Genomic DNA, 24,138 nt, shown 5'->3' with positions numbered 1-24,138 from the left:
CTATATTTGACTTATACAATCTCTTTCCATTCTTTTAGAGTTACTCTTAACATTTTAATATGTGTGATTGACAAAATCTAAAAATCAATGTCTCCACCCACCCCCTAAAACAGTATAAAAATGTTACAACTCTGGTCACTCCCTCTCTTAACTTACATGTTAATTGTTGTTTTGTATTTTACTTCAAACTTGTGTCTTATCCCTCAAATGACTTATTATTGTTATTAATAAATTTATTATTGTAAGCACAACTTACTAAGTAGATGTTGATTGAATTAATGCTTACTGAAGCACTTCAATTTACAACAATCTATCAGAATATATCACTATTTTTTCCTATAATACCAACATATTATATTTTTTAAGTTAAATCAATATTACCAGAGTAGAATTATTATAAATGCTAGACAAAATAGAGCTACTTCCAAACAATTAATAAACTTTGTACCCACATAGATGGATTTTTTCTTTTTTAAAAATTTTATTGGATTATATTTGATTTACAATGTTGTGTTACTTTCAGGTGTACAGCAAAGTGATTCAGTTATATATATACATATATTCATTCTTTTTCAGATTCTTTTCTCATAAAGGTTATCACATAATATTCAGTAGAGTTCCCTGTGCTATACAGTTGGCCCTTGTTGGTTATATATCTTATATATAGTAGTGTGTGTCTGTTAATCTCAAGCTCTTGATTTATCCCCCCCCCTCAGTTTTCCCCTTTGGTAACCATAAGTTTGTTTTTTGATATCTATAAGTCTGTTTCTGTTTTGTAAATAAGTTAATTTGTATCATTTAAAAAAAAATAAGATTCCACATATGTATGATATCATATGATATTTGTCTTTCTCTAACTACTTCACTTAATATGATAAGTGAAGTGAAGCATCCATGTTGCTGCAAATGACATTATTTCATTCTTTTGTATGGCTGAGTAATAGTTCATCATTCATATATATATATATATATATATATATATATATATATATATATATATATATATATATATATATATATATATATATATATATATATATATATATATATATACCACATCTTCTTTATCCATTCATCTGTTGATGGACATTTAGCTTGCTTCCATGTCTTGGCTATTATAAATCGTGCTGCAGTGAACATTAGGTGCATATATCTTTTTGAATTATGGTTTTCTCTGGATATATGCCTACGAGTGGGATTGCTAGATCATATGATAGTTCTATTTTTAGTTTTTAAGGAACCTCCATACTGTTCTCCTAGATGGATTTTATATAGCTGAAAAGGGGTAAAATCACTTATCCAATTAAAATAAAATTCTTATTCGCTAAAAAATAATATTGTATACAGTCAGTCTTTATTTAGATTTAACCACATATTTACCAATTCCGTTGATCATTCTTTCTCCTTACAGCTCAAGTTTTCCTTCTGGGTTCAATGTCTATCTTCCTTTAGAAGTTTCTTTAGGAGGATCTGTTGGTAGTAGACTCACCTTTCTTTTTGTCTAAAAATGTCTTTTGGGGGGTGGTCCTTAATCCTAGATGGTATTTTAGTAAGGTATAAAACTCTAGGATGACAGTTTTCTCTCAGCACTTTGGAGATATTATCCTCACTGTCTTCTGGCTTCTAACATGGTTAAGAAGTCTCCTGCAAGTCTAATTGTCATTTCTTTTCTCTCTGACTGCTTTTAGGGTCCTTGAGTCTCTATTGCTTTTAAGTTCCACTCTGATATGTCTACATATTAATTTCTTTTCATTTATCTTGCTTGGGGTTAATTGGACTTCCTGAATCTGAGGACTAGGATTCTTCATCGATTCTAGAAAATTCCCAGACATTATATCTTTAACTATTCCTCTCTCATATTTTCTCTATTATCTCCTCGAAATGCAATTAGATGTGTGTTAGTCCTGTCTCTATCCTTTATGTCTCCTAACTTCCTCTTATTTTCAATCTCTTTGCTACATTCTGAGTAATTTCTTCAGCTCTATATTCCAGAACAGTATTTCTTGATTTGTATCTAATCTGCTGTTTACTCTATCCATTGAGTTTTCCATTTTAATGACTATATCTTTCATTTATAGAAATTCTACTTAGTTCTTTTTCAAATCTAGATCATATATTCAATAGCATCTTATTTCTTCCTTAAATTTTTGATTCAATCTTTTATTTCTTTCAAAATCTCAAGCATATTCACTTTATATTGTGGATCCTTTATCTTAAGTTGTTAGGGTTCTTGTTGTTTCTGCTTATTTTTACTCATGATAGATTATTTTCCTTGCATGTTATGTGAGCTTCAGTTTGATGAAAATTTTTCTGTGGGAATCCCATGCAGTCTGAGTTGAGAGAATCCAGAGAGAATTTCCATTTGCTTCTTCCAGACACTCTTGGGAGCTAACAACTTGAAATCACTTTTTATTAAATTCTCAGCTTAGCATTTTCTAAAACACATAGGTAGTATAATTCTGAGCCACAAATCCACCTGAGGATAGGCTTGTGGTTATACATTCTTACAGGAGGCTTTTCCAATTTTTTTCCACCAAGATTCAGGCAGAGACAGATATATTTTCTTACTGGTTCCCTTTGCCTGTGGATATATTTTTTAGTTTATAGTTTTGCTGAGGATGTAGTCCTTTGAAGGTCTCAGATTTTTGTGAGTCTCAGTCCCAAATCTCCACCTCGTACACAGCTAAGGCCTTGTCTCGTGTTTCTATAAGGTTTTAAAAGCTCAAGGCTCTTGGATACTGTGATTGGCAAATGCCCTCATGGGAGTTGTGGCTTCTATATCAATTTATCACTCTTTTTTCCAGCTTTTCTTCATTTTGGAACCATATATTCATAATGTTTCCTTCATTTTCTTCAAAGATCAGCAGTGCGGACATTTATTTTATCCAGATTTTCTAGGGAATTTTAGTGGAAATTTTATTATTGTTATTTACTCCACTATATTGGTTGCCCCATTTAATAGATGAGAAACTAAGGCCCTAAGAAGAAAGTGAGTTGCCTGAGGTCATACTGCTGGACCAACAACTGAACTGGCACCACAGCCAAGTTTTCCTGATTCCTAGTGTAGAGCTCTTCTCCTCTGGGCAAATGTGCCTCATCTCCTCTTCTTACCCAAGTGTTTCTCTCCCTTTCAGTCCTATGAGGATCTGGTCCAGCGTCTGGAGCCAGTTATAATGGAGCTAGAACGGCAGGAAAATGTATTGGTGATCTGCCACCAGGCTGTCATGCGGTGCCTCCTGGCCTACTTCCTGGACAAGAGCTCAGGTACCACTGTTCTCTCTGATCCTGGCATGGGAGCTGCATGTGAGCTGAGACCCTGACACCAGAAATTAGTGGTTTATATCTTAATAGTTAAGAGCACAGGATCTAGAACGAGGGTGCCTATGTTCAAGTTCCTGCTCTGTCACATAATACTTTTGGCAAATTACTTTAACCTCTCTGTTCTCAGTTTCCTTATCTGTAAAATGAGGAGAATAATGATGAAGTTTAAATAAATGAACATATTTAACATAAAGAGCTTAGAACAGTTCATGACACAAAGTATGGGCCATATAAGTGTTAGCTGCTATTATTAATATGTGTTATTCTGAGATAACATTTTCAAAGCCAACCTTAACAGTCTGCCTCAACCTGAAAAAGCTGAGCCAGTATTTGTCTCAGGCATGCTGTTCTCAGGTGGAATGGGACCTCTTGTGACCTCTTGATTTTGATTATAGGTTTCTGTCTTTGCTATAGGGATGATTTCCCCAAGATACTGATGTTTTCATTTAAAATTTTTAAATGATTATTTCTTTTTATAAAAAAACATCTAGACATTTTAATTTACAGAGTACCTACACTGACTACAAATACTGAAATGCAAACTGAGGCAGCTGGCCTGGCAAGGGACTGTTGTGTCACATTCAGGTGGGAGAGTCCATTTCTGACATGGATGCTGAAGCACTGACATCTCCAGGATACTGGAGGGAGGGAGTGTGAGGACAATACAAAGTCATATTTGAAGTGTACAATATCCTGCAGACTTGGATCTTTTCTATGATGCTAGCTTCCAAACAAAGGGCACTTGTAATATGGAGTCATCTAGAATTGGAACACTTGGGACTTGAAAACTTGACATTGGGCAAGTAATTTCCTCTGCTTGGTCCTCAATCTCTTCAATGGAAAAAAGATGACAGGGGTTGGGGTGGTACTGCTAGATTTCTGATACTGTCCACATCTCTACTGCTCAGTACTATTTTTGAGACTGTGAGGCCTGCCTTGTAACCCCAACTGTGCAGAAGAGGAAATAGAAGCTCTGAGGGATGAAGGAATTGCCCAAGATCACAGGGCTCAGTGAGGCAGGGAGAGGTACCAATCTCAGGTGCATTCCAGAGACACCTCACTTCAGACACATGTGAGGTGCATGAGGTGCATGCATCTCCCGTTTGCACACTGCTTTACCCACTTACTACCCACTTTCATGCACAGGCCATGCCAGCTTCTCACAGCTGTCCTAAGAGCTGGGCCAGGCAGGACTGGGCACATGCTCTTGCCCCTATCACTCAGGTGAGGAAACTGAGACCCAGAGAGATGGTGTGACTGAGAACTCAGACCCATAAGACCTCAGAGCTGGGTCCAATCCTGTGCTATGAGAGATAGGAACTTTGGGGACCAGAAAGATAAAGGACAGGGCTGAGGTCACTTGTCCAGGCAGTGGCAGAGCTGGGTCAGAGACCTCAGGCAAGTCGCTTCCCTTCTCTGAATCTATTTTGTCACGTGTGAAGTGAGGAACAGTAACTCGCGCAGAGTATCAGTGAGGATGGTTTGAGATAGTGCACCAAAAGCACTGGGCCCAGCACCTGAAGATGATGGTGACAAAGGCAAGGAGGAGGAGCAGACTTGTTGCCCAGGAAATTGCCAAATCTTATGTTTCAGGAGGCTGAGTGGGCAGTGGCGGGCCTTAAAATCCTAGGGTGAACCTCAGGGACAGGGAGGCCATGAGGGGTGGGGTTCTGGCTCAATGAAGGGAGATGGGGAGCTGTATAAGTGGCCTGGGTGGTCAGGAGGTTGGGTGTCTGCAGAGAAGAGTGAGGTGGGGGTGTCACCCCACAACACTGTGAGTCCCTCGAAGGCAGTGGCAGCAGACTGCAGTGGGAAGAGCACACATTTGGCCTCAAAGCATCCTGGGCTCGAGTCCCAGCACCGCCACTTCCTGGCTATGGGACGTAGGGCAAGTGTCTTCCCTCTCAGAGCCTCAGTGTCCTCATCCATGGAATGGGCCTGATCATCACCTCCTATCAGGGCTGTCTGGTGAATGTCATCAAGGCCATATGAGTAATTGCATGTGAATATTCAGAACAACTTTATACATAATCCTCAGTAACTGGAAACAAGTGAATTGGTGAATGCTTGTCCATCAACAAGTGTCCCAGGAGTCAGAGGGCACAGGCCTGGGCTGGGGAGAAAGCTGCAGGAGCTGCCAAGGTGCATGTACACCTCAGCCAAGGCCCCGGCGCATAGTAGGGCCTCAGAAAACACTTGCTGAGACCTGTTGTGGGCCTTTGTGGTGGGGGAGCCCATGGAAGGGCTGAGGTTGGGGCTGGGAGGGAGGCCTGCCTTGGTCTCATGTTTGCCCTGTGGGTGAGGAGGTCGGCCACCTCCGAGGTGACAATCCTCAGCATCTGGGGGACTCAGGGTCTGTCCGCGATCCCCAGGGCCCTCCTTCCTCCCTGCTCCTGAGGCCGCCTCTCTGCTCTCTTCCTCCCTCCCCACCCTGCTCTCAGCACTGTCTCTGAAGAGTGTGGGGGAGCAGGGCCCAGGTGAAGACAACCATGGGGAAGGGGGTGGAAGGGGAGAGTGCTGCAAGCCTGGAGGCCCGGGGAGGTGGTGCCTGCCCCAGCACCCTGTCTCTGAGGGCTGCTCTCTCCTCCTTTCTAGATGAGCTGCCTTATCTCAGGTGCCCTCTGCACACAGTGCTCAAGCTTACACCTGTGGCTTATGGTGAGTCCCCTACCTTCATCTGGGGAAAAGCACATAGACACCATGAGCATGCCTGCAGTACCTAGCATTTTCCCAGCAGAGTCCTGAGAGAGATTTCCTGCGTGCATAGTTGGATGTCTTGGTAGAGGCAGAACTGGTGGTAGCAAGATGAGAATGAGGAAGGACTGAGGTGACCTCTAAATCTGGGACCTGGCCCCAGCTTTCTCTGTCTCTACCAGAGCATCAATCATACAGCACAAAGCTGTAGAAGAGGGGGTCCCCAAAAGGGTCCAGATGAATAAGTGTATGTTGGGGCCAGATTTGAAGAAAGGGTTCAAAGACCAGCCTGGGCAGTTGAGACTCTCTTTGGGGGCATTAGTCAGCTCTGGAATGTTCATGAGCAGAGAAGAGACAGACTCAAATCTGTTCTGGGGTATGAACAGGGCAGATGGTGTACTGAAGCCTGAATTAGTGTTCAATCCACAGGGATGGAGCTAAGGGGGCTTCCATAGGCATTGGGCCTCCTCTGCCCACTCCAGGCCCCAATGATACCACCCTCCTCTTTCTTCAAGCTTCCTAGAACTCCCTTGTGACCTTCCATACCTCTGATGTTGCCATAACCATATAGCTCTGGAAATAAACTTTACCTGGGACTGGTCGCCGCAAGGCAGAGGACCCAGGACTCTTCCACCACTTTAGCACCTAACACAGCTGGGAGGATCCACAGAGCTCCATTGTTATTATTAGGTTTCTGTCTCACAGACAAGAGCTGGGGAGGGGTGAAAAATCATCTCTTGTCATCTCTCATTCCCATTGACAACTGGGCAAGGGAGGCTCAGAGAAGTCTGAGACTATTAGGGGCAGAGCTGGGGGGATGCCCCGTTCCTGTCTCTTAAGCCTAGTGTCTTCCCCTGACATCACACAAGTGGTCTAAATTCCTCTCCCTAAAGGGCAGTCACAGTCTGCACACAGCGTGGAGCTGGGGGTGTGGGTGGTGATGGGTGGAGGAGGGAATGACACCTCAGGGAAGACCTGTGCTTACCCGGGTGGCTTATGGATGAATGGGTTGTTCTTTTCTGAGGCTGCAAAGTGGAGTCCATCTACCTGAACGTGGAGGCTGTAAACACACATCGGGAGAAGCCTGAGGTAGGTGAGGGACTCTGTGGCCTAAGTTGGCACATGGTGAAAGCACCCTCCCCTGCAGAAAGGCAGCCCCAGTCCCACAGAGCTTGGGTGTTTCCACCAACATGTAGAATAACCAGCATCCAGAAATGCAGGAACCGCAGCCCGGACTCAAGGCACCATAGACACCCACAGCTAGAGCAACCCTGCCTAAAAGGCCTCTGGCTGAGGTTCCCCCAGGCTTGCCTGAGAAGAGGGTCAGGATCCAGGCTTGGCTGAAAGAGGGGAGCCTGGCAGTGAGGGCAAGAGGCAGGGAGGGGCGGGGGCTCCACACTGCTGGCTGCTTCCTGCTAATACTGGGTTCTCTCCTCTCAGAATGTGGACGTCAGCCGGGAACCTGAGGAAGCCCTGGACACCGTCCCTGCCCACTACTGAGCCCTTTGTAAGACATAAAACTGCCTCTGTCCTCGCTCTCTTTCACATTTAGGAGCTGCTATTGTTGCTCTTCTCTTACACTGAGAACACTCTGGAGTTGGCCTCACTGAAAGAGACCTGCTTCCAGTGAAGAAACTCTCCTCAGCTCCAAAACAGGTCTCGATTTCTAGCTACAACCAAGGAGCTGTCTAGGTCAGGATGAAACTTTTTCCTTCTTAATTCCTATTCCCTGATCAATAAAGACTTCTCTTTCTGCCTACAAAAGGGGAAAGGAGGTCATTGTGCGGCTTTTCTCACAAGATCCTCTTAAGATCCTGACCCTATGAAATGGCTCTGGTGCTATCGGTGTATGGACTGGGTGAGAACTTCCTGGAAAGAAGGGCTTTGGAGTAATACCTCCAAATGTGAGGGTGGAGATAGGTCCATGTGAGTGCTTATGGCCTTGTTACTTCGTGGGCAACATGGCTGGGAACATGACACCTTCATCCCTACATTCGAAGAAGAATCTGCACTCAGACCACAGTTTTCCTTCCTTCTCCAACTCTTGTTGCCATCCTGAGTGATTTCACTGTCCATATAAATGATTCCAACAATACCCTGGTCTCCTAGTGCCCTGCCCCCTCAACTTCAGTGAGCATCTTCCCTTCAGCCACTCACTCCTTGGTTGGCATCATCTAGATTTCTCTCCAGTCTGACTTCTTAAATACAAGCATCCCACTATCTGACCACTGGCCCCCCAGTCCTTAAAACTCTCTGTGTCATCCACAGGATCCCTAGCAGCATGCCTCCCACACAGCAGGCATGTATGTAGTATTTCTTGAATGAACAATATTTGTTCTTGTACTGCATCAAGAGTATAGTCCCTTGATTCCTCCATTATCTCCCAATCCACCAGTCCTCTTCCTCTTCACTGTTCTTCCATACCTGGCCAGCTTGGATCCTACATTCTATCTCTTCAGCCAATCTCCATGCAGCTACTGTGGGCAGATAGCAGCAACCCAGGTGCGAAGAGACAGACTCATACACCCCCTGCCTTTGTTTGTCCTTCCATCACAACCACCAGCAAGACCCAAACCTAGTATAATCCACATCGCCTTTTTTTTTTTTTTTTGTGGTACGCGGGCCTCTCACTGTTGTGGCCTCTCCTGTTGCGGAGCACAGGCTCCGGATGCGCAGGCTCAGCGGCCATGGCTCACGGGCCCAGCCGCTCCGCGGCATGTGGGATCTTCCCGGACCGGGGCACGAACCCGTGTCCCCTGCATCGGCAGGCAGGCTCTCAACCACTGCGCCACCAGGGAAGCCCCACATCGCCTTTTTTATTGGGATCACTGCTTGAAGCAAATCTACATTTATCTCCTTCTAGAGCCACCCTTAAATCCTGTTCAAAGTCAGGGTCACCCTCTATTCTCTGGTATTCTATCCATCCCACCTCCCCAAGGATGGGTTGACTCAGTCAGTTCCTGACTATTCCATATCTATATCCTGCCCTTCTCTATTGGCTTTTGCCCCCACAGTCTATGCAACATGCTCAGGTCTCTCTCCTATCCCAAGAAAATCCTCCCTTGTTCCCATGTCCACCTTTAGTTACGTCCCTCTATACCCCTCCCATTCTTACACAAATATCTCAAAATGAATCTATACTTACTCTCCAGAACTGTCTCCCTTTGCCTTCTGTTCCAGGCTTTCCCCTTCTAGATCCTGACTTAAGGTATTATCCCCTTGCCTGCTATGCTTTCCCCACATCTCTACCCCACTGAAGTCATACTTGCCTTTTAGCCTAAAGCTGGAGCCCACCTTCCCCAAAGAGCTATGCTGATTTCTAGCTCTTCTATGAACCCAAAATGTCACTCACAACAACTTAGGCACATTAAAAGACAGAACAAACTGCAATTCATTTTTCAAATTTAATGTAACTCATATCAAATATGACAAGACACAGAAAGCAAACAACAAAGCAGGATTGGCAAACAGATTTTTTCATAGTGTGTCACCCTCAGCTGATTGGTAATATCTGCTTAGATTGCTGTGTGGACAAAGATTCCAAGGATGTACCTTGGCTCCATGGGAAGGACTGCTGCAATTCATTAGCAGTATCTGTAAACATGTGAAATAAATCTGAAAACAAAACACCAAACAGAAACACATTTTAGCACCAAATATACTACATTCTCATACTTCCTTCATTGTGCTCATCTCCCCATCCTGCCCTCCCACCTTGGGGTTTCTTATAACACCTCCCAGCTCTTATACCCATCCCCATCGGCCTTGGATATGAAAATGTTGTAATTACCTGAAACCTCACTAGCCATAGGAGAAGCTACAGGCACCAAGGCTGGTGGCTCCACCACCAAAGCCAACAGCATTGCTCGGTCCACCACCATAGCCAGCACTGCTGCTTGGTCCACCGTTGAAGTCAGCATTGGTGCTCGGTCCACCGCCATAGCCAGCACTGCTGCTTGGTCCACCGTTGAAGTCAGCATTGGTGCTCAATCCACTGCCAAAGCCAACAGTAGAAGTGGGTCCACCAATAAAGCCGGTGCTGGTGTGGGGTTCACCAGTAAAGCCAGTGCTGGTGTTGGAACCACTGCCAAAGCCAATGATGGTGCTCAGTCTTCCATCGAAGCTGGTATTAGGCCCACCGCCAATGCCGTCACTGATGCTGAGGCCACTACTAAAGTCAGCACTGGTGCCAAGTGTGCTGCCCAAACCAGCATTGCTGCCCAGCCCACCACCAAAGATATCACTGGAGATCAGTCCACTACCAATGCCAGAGTTGGTGTTCAGTCCACCATCAAATCCAGTGCTGGTGCTTAACCCATCACAAAAGCTGAAACCAGCACTGGTGCTGAGTCCATCACCAAAACTGGCACTGATAGGACCACTAAAACAGGTGCTTGTACTAGGAGGGCCACCAAAGCATAGGTTGGTGTTAGACACACTGCCAAAGCAGAAGCTGGTGCTGGGGGCTCCACCAAAGCCAATGCTGGTGCTGGAGCACTGCCAAAGTCAGTAGTGGTGTTAGGTGCCCCACTGAAGTCAGTACTGGTGCTGAACACACTGCCAAAGCCAGAGTTGGTGCTGGGTGCACTGCTGAAGCCAGTGCTAATGCTGACAGCACTGCTAAAACCAGCACTGGGGTTGAGTGCACCACCTAAGCCAAGACTGGTGCTGAGTGTACCACCAAAGCTGGCACTAGTGCTGGGAGAATCACCAAAGCAGAAGCTGGTGCTTAGTGTACCACCAAAGTCAGTGCTATTGCTGAAAGAGCTACCAAAGGAGACACTGGTACTGAGTACACCATCAAAACCAGAGCTGGTGCTAGGAAAGCTACCAAAGCAGATACTGGTACTGAGTGTGCCACCAAATCTGGCACTGGAACTGGGAGAGCCACCAAAGTAGACACTAGTGCTGAGTGTGCCACCAAAGCCAGTGCTGGTGCTAAGCACACCACTAAAGACTGCACTGGTGCCAAGTGTACTGCCAAAGCTGGTGCTCATACTGAGTGCATCACTGAAGCCAGCAGGGGTACTGAGTATGCCTCCAAAGCCAGAGCTGGCTCCACCACTGAAACTTGTACTGGTGCTGAGTGGGCCACTGAAACTAGAGCTGACCCCACCACTGAAGTTGGTACTGGTGCAAGGTGTGCCACCAAAGCTAATGCTGGTTTCACTGCTGAAACTAGAGCTGGTGCTGGCTGCACCACCAAAGCTAATGCTGACTCCACCACTGAAAGTGGAGCAAGTGCTGGGTGTGCCACCAAAGCAAATGCTGGCTACGCTGCTGAAGCTGGCACTGGTGCTGCATGTGCCACCAAAGCTAATGCCAGCTCTGCCACCAAAGACATTATTGGGGTTGGGTACACCACTGAAGCTAATACTAGCACCATCACTATAGCTAGCCCTGGTGCTAGCTCCTCTGCTGAAGTCAACGTTGGTGCTGGCATTTGCATTTTCTTGGGCTCTGGCCTCAATTTCAAGTGAAAATCTGCCCCAGGCCTGAGCATCATCGCCTAACTCTTCCCTTGTTAGGCAGTCAATATCCATGTCATCCCAATTCCAGGGCCCAGCCACAGCTTCCTCTCCAATACCCATTTGGGCTCTTGCCTCAGCCCTGGCCTCAGCCTCAGCTACAGCCACAGCTGCAGATTGGACTTCCATCTCCACTGCCTCCCGGCACTGCACGGCCCAGTCCTTGGGGTCTTTCTTCTGCACCTGAAATGAGAATTCCAATCATTATAAGAAAAATAACATTTGTAATTGTGTATTAAATACCTACCATGGGCTTTGTATAAAACTAATAGTAGCATTAAAAAAAAAAGTCTTAGTTGTTGGGACTCTATCATGGGTCAGTCCTGAGATCCAATTTCGGTTTGATAACTTAGGCGCTGTGTGACCTTGGACAAGCTACTTAATCTCACTGATCCTAAGTGTCTTCATCTGTAATATGGGAAACGATAAGAGAGTATGTTGTGGATTGAATGTTTGTGTCCCCCCAAAATTCACATTTTAAAGTATCAACCTCAAATGTGACTATATTTGGAGGTAGGCCTTTATGCAGGTAAAGTTTAATGAGGTCATAATGGTGGGTCCTTGATCCAATAGGATTAGTGTCCTTATAAGAAGAGACTCTCTCTCCACCATGAACACAGCAAGAAGGTATTCATCTGCAAGCCAGGAGGAGAGGCTTCACTAGAAACTAACCCTGCTGGACCTTGATCTAGGACTTCCAGCCTTCAGGACTATGATAAAATAAATTTCTGTTGTTTAAGCCACCCAGTCTATAGTATTTTGTTATGGCAGTTGAGGAGACTAACACGAAGTATGAACAATGAAGGAAACATTGTAAACTTTACGTCAAGCAGCATTCTGGGACATAAATGAAGTTCCATATGCTTACATATGAACTTCAGACTGCCCTATACCTGCCCATTCCTGTACACTGCCTACCCCAGCCAGGGACGTTCTGTACCCTTAATATGCCAAGTCAGGGCAGCTCTCCTATTACCTTGCATGCAAACTTGAGAACTTTCATCTTGCTAGTCTCATGGTAGGAGCACAAGCCCCAGAAGAACTCATATTCAGGTGGTCTGCTGTTGGGGACCCTCTTGTATTCCAGGTACCTTGAAGAAAGGAAATGAAACTTGCTTTTAACCAAGCAAACCTGTTGTCTAGCCACTTGGGACCAGGTGGCAACCTCCTTCAAAGACAAACTAAACTCAGCTCCTGGAGAAGGATTTCCAAGGCCCTCCTTCCCTAGACTCACTCCAAAACACAGTTCATGGTCTTGACCTCCAATACTGAGCCATTTCCCATTGGACCTGTGCAAAGTAGTCACTTGGTGTTGCAGGGGATGCATGTATAGGGCATGGTGTCACAGGGAGGCCAAAGTATCCTGCCACCTGTGAGGAGTAAACCCAAGTTTCTATCGGGTGTGTTGTAAACAGAGGAGCCATTCTTTGGGCATTCTGGTCTGAGCACACCCCATAGCAAGGGCCTTGTGTTTGGTCTGGCCCAGCCCTGGTATGGTCCACCATGGACTTAGTCCTAGGGAATAGGATACCCATACCTCTAAAGGTAGTGTAAGAAAAGGGCAATCAAGCACTTTCTGGACCAGACCAGCACACTCAGAACACTTCATGGCCTGACAAAGCCCCAAAGCACCACTTACTTCTGCTTCACAAACTCGTCTGTGATGAGCTTCCTCACTTCCCCAAAGAGCGAGTGGCTTACCTTAACAATGGGAAAAATAACCCATGAACCAAGATCAGAACTTCCCACATGGGAGCAGAGGCATTTCCCAACATGGAAGAGACCTCTCTAGTACATAAGACCATCTCAATGAACTCAGGAAAGTAATGAACACATGGTCACTAGAAGCAGGCAGTTGAGGCCAGTTGGTTCTTTATCAGAATGCCCTGAAGGTCTATCTTATATATCAGCTTAGAACAGAAAAATGACATAGGAGAAAGGGGAAGCAGAGAGTTCAGGACCATTTCCCCATCCATCCAGGTCAGAGCCCTGGACCCTCTACCCAGTCCAGCAACCCCGCCCACTCCACCAGACCACCAGGCTGATGCAATCCTGGGACCATCCTCTCTTGCCAAAGGACAACACGGACAGCAAGTGCTGACAGAGCCCAATCATACCCAGGGTGCAGCCCCAACTTGCGCAGCACCTCCCAGATGACAGCTGCAAGGGGAGGCAAAAGGAAACAGGGATAGAAAATGAACATGTGGAATTCCGACCATGACCCCCATTCAGCTGCCAGCCCAGCCACTCACCCTCATTGGCCTTGTTGCCATTCATAAAAATGACACTCAGAATCACCATAAGAAGACCTAGTTTGGGTGTGTCCTTGTTCCTAGGGAAATAACAGGACAGAGAGAAGGTTTACATCCAGCAGCCACCTGCAGAAAAATACACACCAGCCAGCCTACTAGGTTAGCTTCTCCCAGATTCTTCAGATATGAGAGAATTCTGCCCAGTCTATGCTTCAAGCGCTATGTGACCCTGGGCAAGGCACTTAGACTCTCCTATTTATAAAATGGGAAAATCACATTCTCCTCTCCCCAGGTTGCTGAGAGGATAGAATTGTACTTGTATTTGTCAACCCACTACAACCCGGACACCCAGCCAATATGAGTCCCTTCTTTCTCTTCCAGACCCCTCAGCTCCAAAAGAATTCTAGGCATGGCCCCACTGATGTTCCTGCCCTTCAACCCTCATTGATTCACCCATACCAGGAAGCCCTTCCTTGAGAACCACTCTACCAAGATCAATAGGAAGAGACAAGAAACAACAGAGAAGCTTCAGTAGATACAGAAAACTTGACAGTAGGAATGACCTGCCCCAGGCTTCTACACCCTCCAGTCAATCAATCATAATCAGGCACCACTACTATGTGTAGGGCTCCAACTACGTGTGGGATATGGAAAATGGGTCTTTAGGCTCTGTCTTTCTTGACTTCCTAGGGGATGTGGGGAGAGGACAGGGATGGAGTAGTACCATGGACAAAAGCAGAAGCCTCCCTCCCATCCCAGCCCTTTCCCAGCTTACGTTCCCAGGATGCCTGCAGAGGATTCCTGAATGCTGATGAGAATATACAAGCTAATTTGTTTATCAATTTCCTTCATATTGACTCGAAACATCTGCCAAATAAAAGAATAGCCTGTGAGGTCGCAAAATTCAGCCTAGGCAGTGAAATAATGCATGTAAAGCACTTAACTAACACAGCAAACAGGTAACAAATGTACTATTGTTATCAAAATAGTCTTTATGCTTAATGGGACTCTAGGGAGACAGAGAATGGAGGATGGAAGGGAGAGGTGAGCATCTGAAATATACTACAGGACATGTCCAGCAGTAGACAGAAGCCAGGACTAAGCTGGGTGGCTTGGGTCCTAGCTGTACTTGCTGTGTGACCTGAGGCTAGTCTACGTCCCTCCGTAGGCCATCGTCTGCTCATTTGCACAGTGATGGGGCTGGATTAGGGAGTCTCTGTGGCCCCCCCCAAAGGGACGTGTACATCTTTGTTCCATTCAAGACTTCCCCATTGTGCCCATCCCACAGAGGATGTCCTTTCACCTTCTCCAGAGCATAGCTTGCTCGTTCAATGATCTCTGGGAAATATTCATCATATTCTTGGATGACATCCTTCAGCATGACTGCAGGAAGGGAGAGGTGGGAGCAGCTTGGCTGAGAAGGAGCCACAGAGCTGCAGCCCTTTTGCCAGCCCTATGGGGTTAGTGTAGTCTGAATCCTGAACTGTGTTAATGGGAGATGCCAGCCATGACAGAGTGTGAAAAGGGCAGGGGAGGATAGATGAGAGAATGAAGAGGCCATAAAACTAAATGGCTACCCCCAGGGCAGGGAGGAGAGAGGAGTAGAAAGGAGAGCTCAGGGAGGAGGGTTGGTATGACTCTACCTGAGCGCTTGATGGGGATCTTTGTCTGGTCCTTAACCAACAGGTATTTCACCAACTTATTTGCCTGGGAGAAGAGGAATATATGGGAAGATCTCAGTATGTTTTCATAAAACTTGGAAGAATGACAGAGAAGAGGGGAGGTGAAGAAGAGAAGAGACTGGGCAGCATTGGATTCTTACCTTTTCTTGCAAAGTGGCCACATCTTGGGATAGCGGAGGCCTCTGGCCCCATGGAATCCACCTATAACTACCACCACCTCTCTCATCCCCGTTCAGATGCTTGGACTGCATCATCAGAAAGAAGGAAGGTCCAAAATAACCAGATGAAAGAGATGGCTCTGTCTCCTCACCCTGCCTGTTCCTGAAAGTCCCCTAAACCCTCCCTGTAGGGGTCCTGACCTTAACATTATCCACACTGAGTTCTAGATTTGTCTTTCATTGTCTTCCGGGCAGGTGTTTCATTTCCCTGCCAAGACAGGAGCAACCCAAGGGCAGGGTCTGGTTCTTCCTCTTCTTTTGGCCACCACTGGCTCTACTAGCTGTACCCCTTCAACAAGTCACTTCACCTCTCTGGGACTTGGTTTTCTTATCTGTAACACTGGGACCTAGCTGGTAAGAGTTACTTTAAAACATAAAAGCATAACCTGTGTGACTATACCCAACACAAAGCCTGGTGCATGCTAACTACTATGTATTGATAAATACAAGTTGAATTATATCCAGTTTGTAGCTAAGTGTATGGATGTCTTATTTCCCCACCAATCTTTGAACTGCCAAGCAGCAGGAACTATATCACATTCCTCTCAGCATCTCTCACAGCCTATGTGAATGCAGGGACTGGCTCAGTAAACTTAAAAGAACAAGTGAACAAACCAGGTGGATAGGAATGGAAAAGAAGTACAGAGTTAAGGATGGTGATGTCAGAGATCTCACCTTTCAGTTCCTCTTGCCCCGGGTCCTGGTTGTGGGCTCCAGACTCAACTGAGCCAGGTAGTCATCTGCCAGGGCCTGGACAGCAGCAACGACCTGAGTCTCAAGGGCACTTATGTTGATCTGAGGGGTAGCCATCTTGACCTGGGCCCCTTTGTCAATTTGAGTCTGGTTTTCACTTGTCTGGGCTTTAGTGTCAACCTTCCGAGCCCTGTACACTCTCTTGACCCGGAGGGTGGCTGCTAGGGCTTGTTTTGTGACCATTTGACTGGCAGGTGGGGCCTCAGAGATCTCACAGGGAGAATTTGGGCCCTTATAGGAAGCCTTCTTGACCTTGGATTTTTTGGGCCAGATAGCTGCTGCTGAGGCCTCAATCTGCCTGGTAGCTGTCTCAATGGCATCTGGGGCCTCTAGGAGTTCAGTGTCAGTATTTGTGCCCTTTACAGTTGCTTTCTTGGCTTTGGAGGCTTTCTTAGTTCGGATGGAGGTAATTTGGCCTTGGGTGGTAGCTGTGTAGCTGGTGGATGGAGCCAGTGAGATCTCAGTGGCATTAGCTATGGCCTTATTGTTAGCCTTCTTAGCCTTGAGAGCTTTCTTAGGCTTGATGGAGGCTAACAAGGCTTGATAATTGGCTGACTCAGTGGCAATTGGAGCCTGGATAGTCTGTGGGATGACTGGCACGTTTAGGGCCTGCAAGGGTAATTTGATCTGTGTAGTAACACTCTCACTGCCAGTTGGAAATTGGGAGCCTCGGGCTGCCTTAGCAGTAACTCTCTTTGTCTTGTTGGCTTTCTTAGGCTGAGCGGTGAATGAAGAAGCCTGAGTATTGGCTACCTCAGTGGTAGCTGAAGCCTGGTTGATCTGGGGGATGATTGGCAGGTTTAAAGCCGGAAAAGTTATTTTAGGCTTGTTGGTGGTAATCACATTGGCAGGTGGAACTGGAGGGGCAGCGCGTACTGTCTTAGTGATAGCCTTAATAGGGGCCTTCTTGGTCTTGCTTTTCTTAGGCTGGTTGGCAACTGGTGGGTCCATAGCCAGGGGGTCCTTGGTTGATGATAAGAGGGTATGCATCAGCAAGACACTATCTTCTTCTGTTGTCTCAGCCTGTACATCTGGAGGGAAGTGAAGCCCCAGGCTCCCAGGGGGAGGCAGAGGGCCCTACACACTTAAGATTATAACGTGCTGAGCCACCTGGCCTCCCTACAACCCACCCTTTCTACAAAACCTCCCTCTCCTCTGAATGGTGACTGATTGAACGGGAGGGTGAAGGAAGAGGAAGGGAGCAAGAAATAGGCAGGTTTTCTTCACCTCCTCCTCCACCATGCAGGGGAGGACTGAAACAGGTTAGGCAGGAAATTATGCAACTACAGAGTGGTAGGGGCTCAACAGCCTTAAATGAACTCAGAATAGGGCAGATGGCCTGCCAAGAATGCAGAGGGGCCTCACCTGGAGCGGGGGCATCTTATAATCGGAGTCATTACTCCTATCCATTTTTCTGGAAGGCCGAGAAAGGGCCTGAGTCAGGAAAGAATAAGAGGGAGGTGGACATTCATCAGGTCTCCTGCCAATCCTGAAGGAGGGGGTTCTGATCAAACCTTGGGCCCCAAACCCTTCAACTACTGGGTTCTCATACCTAGAAACCCAGACCATCTGGCTTCCAAATCCTAGCTCCTTTTGCCTCCAAGAAACTGCAAGTCAGCTCTCGATCCTGCCCCTTTACCCTACAAACACCCTTACCGCAATTCGGTAGTGCGCATGCATATCAAACAGAGGCGTGAGGGCAACCGCAGGCGCTCAGCGCGCAAGTGCTTTGGTGGACTGGACAGCCTGACCACCTCAATCCCACATAAGCCCTCTGCCCTCAGAGCAGCAGAACATCTTGACGCCACTCCTGACCCACTCTTTCTAACTGCATCTCGTCTCATTCCAACCCTTCCCCCAACACCGGTCCCTCTCCCTCCGCTCTGCAGCACCTCTTCGTTCCGCCCCTTCCCCAACACCATACACCTCTCCTCTGCAGTACAGCCACGCAGCGCACTGCCCCGTCCCCAAACGCCCCCTCCCTCCGCTCTGCTGTACTCCGCACCTTCTCTTCTCTTTATATGCCCCCTCCCTCCGCTCTGCAGTAAGTGCCTGCACCGCCCCTTCCGCAACACCGCACCCCTACGTCCACGTCTGAAAGTGACCATCCTGCCCTTACTGCAACATGGTTACCCCACCCACAAATCCTATGGTATTAGGCTTTTGTGTAATCCTTCCCAAATGCTACCAGGTTCTGTCCCTTTCTTTTCAAACCGGTATCAACCAGGTCCTAGCCCCTCTTTTCTCCCCTCTGAGCCAGGTCATTTCAGATATATAATAAGGATTCTGCCCCTTACTTTTTCTAGCTCCCAATCTCTACTTTCTGTGGCCCAAACCAGGTCCTGCGACCTCTCTCCAGTTTAAACGAAGCCTCCCATTGCCTATCTCCCTGCCTAATTGGATCGTGTTCCATTCTTTCTACGGCCTGAACTATTTCTCCATCTCTCTTTTCTGCAGTCCCAAACGGGTCTGCATCCCTCCTTCCTGCAGCCCGAACTGAGTCCAGATCTCTCTTTCCGTTGCCTAAAGGGGATTCTGCCCCCCTCCTTTCTCCCTTGCAAACCGAGTCCAGACACCTCTAAACCCGACCACTTTTATGCGGTTAGCTCCTGAACCTCTAGCAGGTTTCCTTCAAACCTTAGGGGTGTGTGGAGTCAAGCACGTCAAACCCTAGCCTGGAGGCCCCCACAAGGTCTTCAGTAAAGCAGGGCACTTTAGCTCACCTCTCCTGTCCAGAAGGCGTCTGCTCTCTCCAAGCCTCTTCTTAGGTCTGAGCCTATCTGCTCCCCCTCCCCAGCCGGAAGTGATCCTGCCTCTTTCCGCCTCCACAGGGTCGCCTTCCCTGCCTGTCAGCCTCCCCCTTCACTCCCTACTTCCAGCTTTCCTTTCTCCCCAATGTGAACTCTTTTCTGCTTACTACCTTTTATTCAACAATCATTATTTTCTATTCTCCTTTTGATTTCTCTATCCCCCACCCTGTATCCTCATTCTTATTTGATTCATCTGTTCCCCCTAGGAGGACTGTGTTTCTCTGGGCTCCCAAACCAATGCTTCCTACAGACCCCTCTATGCCAACCTTAGTCACATAGTGTGTTGTTGTAATATGTTGTGTGTCTGGATCTCTCTCCCCAGGAGCTGCTCTGGGGTAGGGGACTAGATCATATTAATTTCTATTGCTTAAGTAGGACCAAATTAAGACATTTAGAGTCTCTAAACACTAAAAGTTAGGGTGCCGCCTACATCATATGTAATTCAGAATAAAATCAGTAAATGTAAGAAAGTCTACCAAAAGTTTTATTTATCCCCCAATGACTATTGATGCTTTTAACGTATATCAACTTAGCTAAAAATTTTTACTGGGACTGTGTTCCTCCTTTACTGGTACACTGGGACACAAGTGCTTCGCCTCTCCCTCTTGTGGAATGGAGCACTGCTCCCCAGTGTAGAAAACACTTCTTCTTGGGCATTCACTTGCTCACTCAGTCAGTAATTATTTGTTGAGCACACAGTTGTGCCAAGGCCCTTGTTGGATGTTGGATCCCTGCCCTCAAAGAACTCACACCTATTTTTTTTTTCAGTTTATTGGAGTATAATTGCTTTACAATGTTGTGTTAGTTTCTGCTGTATAACGAAGTGAATCAGCTATACGTATACATACATCCCCATATCCCCTCCCTCTTGTGTCTCCTTCCCACCCTCCCTAACCCACCCCTCTAGGTGGTCACAAAGCAAAGAGCTGATCTCCCTGTGCTATGCAGCTGCTTCCCTCTAGCTATCTATTTTATATTTGGTAGTGTATATATGTCCATGCCACTCTCACACTTCATCCCAGCTTACACTTCCCCCTCCTCGTGTCCTCAAGTCCATTCTCTATGTCTGCCTCTTTATTCTTGTCCTGCCCCTAGGTTCTTCAGAACATTTTTTCATTTGTTTTTTAGATTCCATATATATGTGTTAGCATATGGTATTTATTTTTCTCTTTCTGACTTACTTCACTCTGTATGACAGACTCTATTCTTAAGTTCTAAAAACACCCATGTAGGAAGAACTAGTATTATCACCATTCCACAGTTGATGAAATTAATGCCCAAGAGGTGATGTGTCTTGTCTAAAGGCACATGGTCACTAAGTAATGGAACCAGAATATGAACCCACCTCTGGTTGATTCCAAAGCCTGACACTCACTGTGGCAGGTCTGATACTTGGTGCTACTGATGGGAAGAAGAAAGAACCCACATTGGCCCTGTGCTCTCCTCCACACTCTTCCTCTTATTTCCCTTGACCATACCAACACCCTATCTCTCTGCCCCCTTCCCCCCCTCTCTCCAAGTATTCTCCTCCCCTTCTCCCATTTCTTCTTTCTCTTCATGTACTTTCTCTTTCTCTAATTCACTGGTGAAGAGTTGCCCAGTGGTTTTCCATGTGCCAAAACCCATACTATGCACTGGAGATGCAAAACTGGATGAGATTTACAACCTGTCCTTGAAGATTTCTCCATCTGGCTGGAATGCATAAGAATACAACATATCACTGAAGAATCCCAGAGAAGGGTACTCAGGGGCCTCACAGAGGAAATCACCTACTGGAAGGCAGTGAAAGCTTCCAGATAGGGTGTATTTGAGCTGGGTGTGTCCCGTGGGAGGAGTAGAACATTGGCAGAAGAGAAGGGAAGAAGGAGGAGTTCCTGTAAGACTGCAGGCTCTGAGGAGCCTCTGCTGAGCATAGGGGCACATGGGACGGTGGCAGATGGGTCTCTGCTCTAATGCACCTGCTTCCCACCTGCTCCACTTGCACAGAGGCCCTCAGTCATGTTTCAAAGGCAAAGCTGACCATATTTAGAGCCACCAAGGGTTCCCTTGGCCTGCACGTTTAAATCTAAGTTTCTTAGCCTGTCATTCAAGGCCTTTCACAGTCAGCCCCTGACAGCCTCACAGGCCTCAGTCACAGTGGATGACTCATGTTCTGCCTCCTGCCAATGCTATACCTTTGCTCAAACTCTTCCTCTGCCTGGAATATCTTTGTTCCCCTCTCCCACACTCCATGTCTGCCAATAAAAGTCCTGCCTTCCTATAAAGACTGGTACAAATGCTGCTTTATCCAAGAAACCATCTGAGATCACCCCAAGCTTAGTTAGTCTTTCCTTCCTCCTTGCTCTTTTGCATGGCTCTGTCAGAGCACTTAACAAACTGGGTGAGAGCTCTCTGTTTACTGGTTTACTGTTTACTCTCTTTCCTACATGCTAGATTGTGAGCTCCTTGGGGCCCCATCATGCAGATCTAGTTCATCTCTGACACCCCAGAACTCATGTCCTGATTCACAGAATAGACATCTGAATGAAATATTACATTACCTCTTCTTCTTTTTTTTTTCTTTACATCTTTGTTGGAGTATAATTGCTTTACAATGGTGTGTTAGTTTCTGCTTTATAACAAAGCGAATCAGTTATACATATACATATGTTCCCATATCTCTTCCCTTTTGCGTCTCCCTCCCTCCCACCCTCCATATCCCACCCCCCTAGGTGGTCACAAAGCACCGAGCTGATCTCCCGGTGCTATGCAGCTGCTTCCCACTAGCTATCTATTTTATGTTTGGTAGTGTATATATGTCCATGCCACTCTCTAGCTTTGTCACAGCTTATGCTTCCCCCTCCCCATATCCTCAAGTCCATTCTCTAGGAGGTCTGTGTCTTTATTCCTCTCTTACCCCTAGGTTCTTCATGACATTTTTTTTCTTAGATTCCATATATATGTGTTAGCATACGGTATTTGTCTTTCACTTTCTGACTTACTTCACACTGTATGACAGACTCTAGGTCCATCCACCTCACTACAAACAGCTCAATTTCGTTTCTTTTTATGGCTGAGTAATATTCCATTGTATATATGTGCCACATCTTCTTTATCCATTCATCCTATTTTGCGGTACGTGAGCCTCTCACTCTTGTGGCCTCTCCCATTGCGGAGCACAGGCTCTGGACGCACAGGCTCAGCAGCCATGGCTCATGGGCCTAGCCATTCTGTGGCATGTGGGATCTTCCCTGACCTGGGCACGAACCCGTGTTCCCTGCATTGGCAGGCGGACTCTCAACCACTGGGCCACTAGGGAAGCCCCATTACCTCTTCTTTTAAAAAAAATTTATTGGAGTATACTTTCTTTACAATGTTGTGTTAGTTTCTACTATATAGCAAAGTGAATAAGCTGTACATATACATATATCCCCTCTTTTTTGGATTTCCTTCCCATTTAGGTCACCCCTGAGCATCAAGTAGAGTTCCCTGCACTATACAGTAGGTTCTCATTAGTTATCTATTTTATACATAGTATCAAAAGTGTATATATGTCAGTCCCAATCTCCCAATTCATCCCACCCCCCATTCCCCTTGGTATCCATATGTTTGTTCTCTACGCCTGTGTCTCTATATCTGCTTTACAAACAAGATCATCTGTACCATTTTTCTAGATTCCGCATATATGCGTTAGTATACAATATTTGTTTTTCTCTTTCTGACTTACCTCACTCTGCATGACAGTCTCTATTTCCATGCACATCTCTACAAATAACCCAATTTCGTTCCTTTTTATGGCTGAGTAATATTCCATCATATATATATATATACCACATCTTCTTTACCCATTTCTCTGTTGATGGACATTTAGGTTGATTCCATACCCTCGCTACTGTAAATAGTGCTGCTGTGAACATTGGGCTGCATGTGTCTTTTTGAATTTGAGGTTTCCCCAAATATATGCACAGGAGTGGTATTGCTGGATCATATGTAACTCTATTGTTAGTTTTTTAAGGAACGTCCATCCAAATCTATTACCACTAACAGTGCAAGAGGGTTCCCTTTTCTCCACAACCTCTCCAGCACTTATTGTTTGTAGAATTTTTGATGATGGTCATTCTGACCGGTTTGAGGTGATACTCCATTGTAGTTTTGATTTGCATTTCTCTAATAATTACTGATGCTGAGCATCTTTTCATATGTTTGTTTCCCATCCGTATGTCCTCTTTGGAGAAATGTCTATTTAGGTCTTCTGCCCATTTTTTTGATTGGGTTGTTTGATTTTTGATATTGAGCTCCATGAGCTGTTTGTATACTTTGTAGATTAATCCTTTGTCAGTTGCTCCATTTGCAAATATTTCCTCCCATTATGAGGTTTGTTTTCTTGTCTTGTTTATGGTATCCTTTGCTGTGCAGAAGCTTTCAAGTTTAATTAGGTCCCACTTGTTTATTTTTGTTTTTAATCTAGGAGGTGGATGAAAAAAAGGTCTTGCTGCAATTTATGTGAAAGTGTGTTCTGCTTATGTTTTCCTCCAAGAGTTTTATAGTATCCCATCCTACATTTAGACATTTCATCCATTTTGAGTTTATTTTTCTGTATGGTGTTAAAGAATGTTCTCATTTCATTTTTTTACATGTAGCTGTCCAGTTTTCCCAGCACCATTTACTGAAGAGATTTCCTTTTCTCCATCGTACAGTCTTGCCTCCTTTGTCATAGATTAATTGACTGTACCTGAATGGATTTATTTCTGGGCTTTCTATCCTGTTCCATTTATCTATATTTATGATTTTGTGCCAGTCCCATACTGTTTTGATGACTGTAGCTCTGTAGTAATGTCTGAAGTCAGGGAGCCTGATTCCTCCAGCTCCGTTTTTCTTTGTCAAGATTGCTTTGGCTATTC

General features: G+C 45.9%; 2 protein-coding genes and 1 non-coding gene across 5 annotated transcripts in view; 1 reads left to right on the top strand and 2 right to left on the bottom strand.

Annotated features, from left to right (window-relative positions):
• The window catches only part of PFKFB1 (6-phosphofructo-2-kinase/fructose-2,6-biphosphatase 1), a 67,194-nt gene extending 59,673 nt beyond the window's left edge, over positions 1-7,521 (top strand). For all 3 annotated transcript variants that reach the window (XM_060086621.1, XM_060086620.1, XM_060086618.1), the window contains exons 11-14: positions 3,135-3,264; positions 5,917-5,979; positions 7,040-7,104; positions 7,456-7,521. In XM_060086621.1, the coding sequence (XP_059942604.1) occupies positions 3,135-3,264; positions 5,917-5,979; positions 7,040-7,104; positions 7,456-7,515 (318 nt within the window). In that variant the 3' untranslated portion in view covers positions 7,516-7,521. The remainder of the gene's footprint in view (positions 1-3,134; positions 3,265-5,916; positions 5,980-7,039; positions 7,105-7,455) is intronic.
• Positions 7,522-9,816: 2,295 nt separating this feature from the next.
• Positions 9,817-17,858, bottom strand: LOC132482145 (trophinin-like). Its single transcript, XM_060087234.1, is given in 14 exon segments — positions 9,817-9,892; positions 9,983-10,511; positions 10,514-11,726; positions 12,520-12,634; positions 13,183-13,244; position 13,539; positions 13,661-13,703; positions 13,796-13,875; positions 14,571-14,662; positions 15,099-15,178; positions 15,439-15,502; positions 15,618-15,722; positions 16,371-17,525; positions 17,814-17,858. Coding segments are annotated over 14 exon segments (3,660 nt in total).
• LOC132482813 (small nucleolar RNA SNORA11) lies at positions 12,869-12,997 on the bottom strand. The gene has a single exon (XR_009530979.1). It is a non-coding gene; the product is annotated as a small nucleolar RNA SNORA11 (small nucleolar RNA).
• Positions 17,859-24,138: the final 6,280 nt, after the last annotated feature.

Source organism: Mesoplodon densirostris, chromosome X, assembly GCF_025265405.1.
Source record: "Mesoplodon densirostris isolate mMesDen1 chromosome X, mMesDen1 primary haplotype, whole genome shotgun sequence".
In the NCBI taxonomy this organism is placed as follows: domain Eukaryota; kingdom Metazoa; phylum Chordata; class Mammalia; order Artiodactyla; family Ziphiidae; genus Mesoplodon; species Mesoplodon densirostris.
The sequence above is the reverse complement of the archived record's forward strand: the minus strand, read 5'-3'. Positions and strand labels throughout refer to the sequence as shown.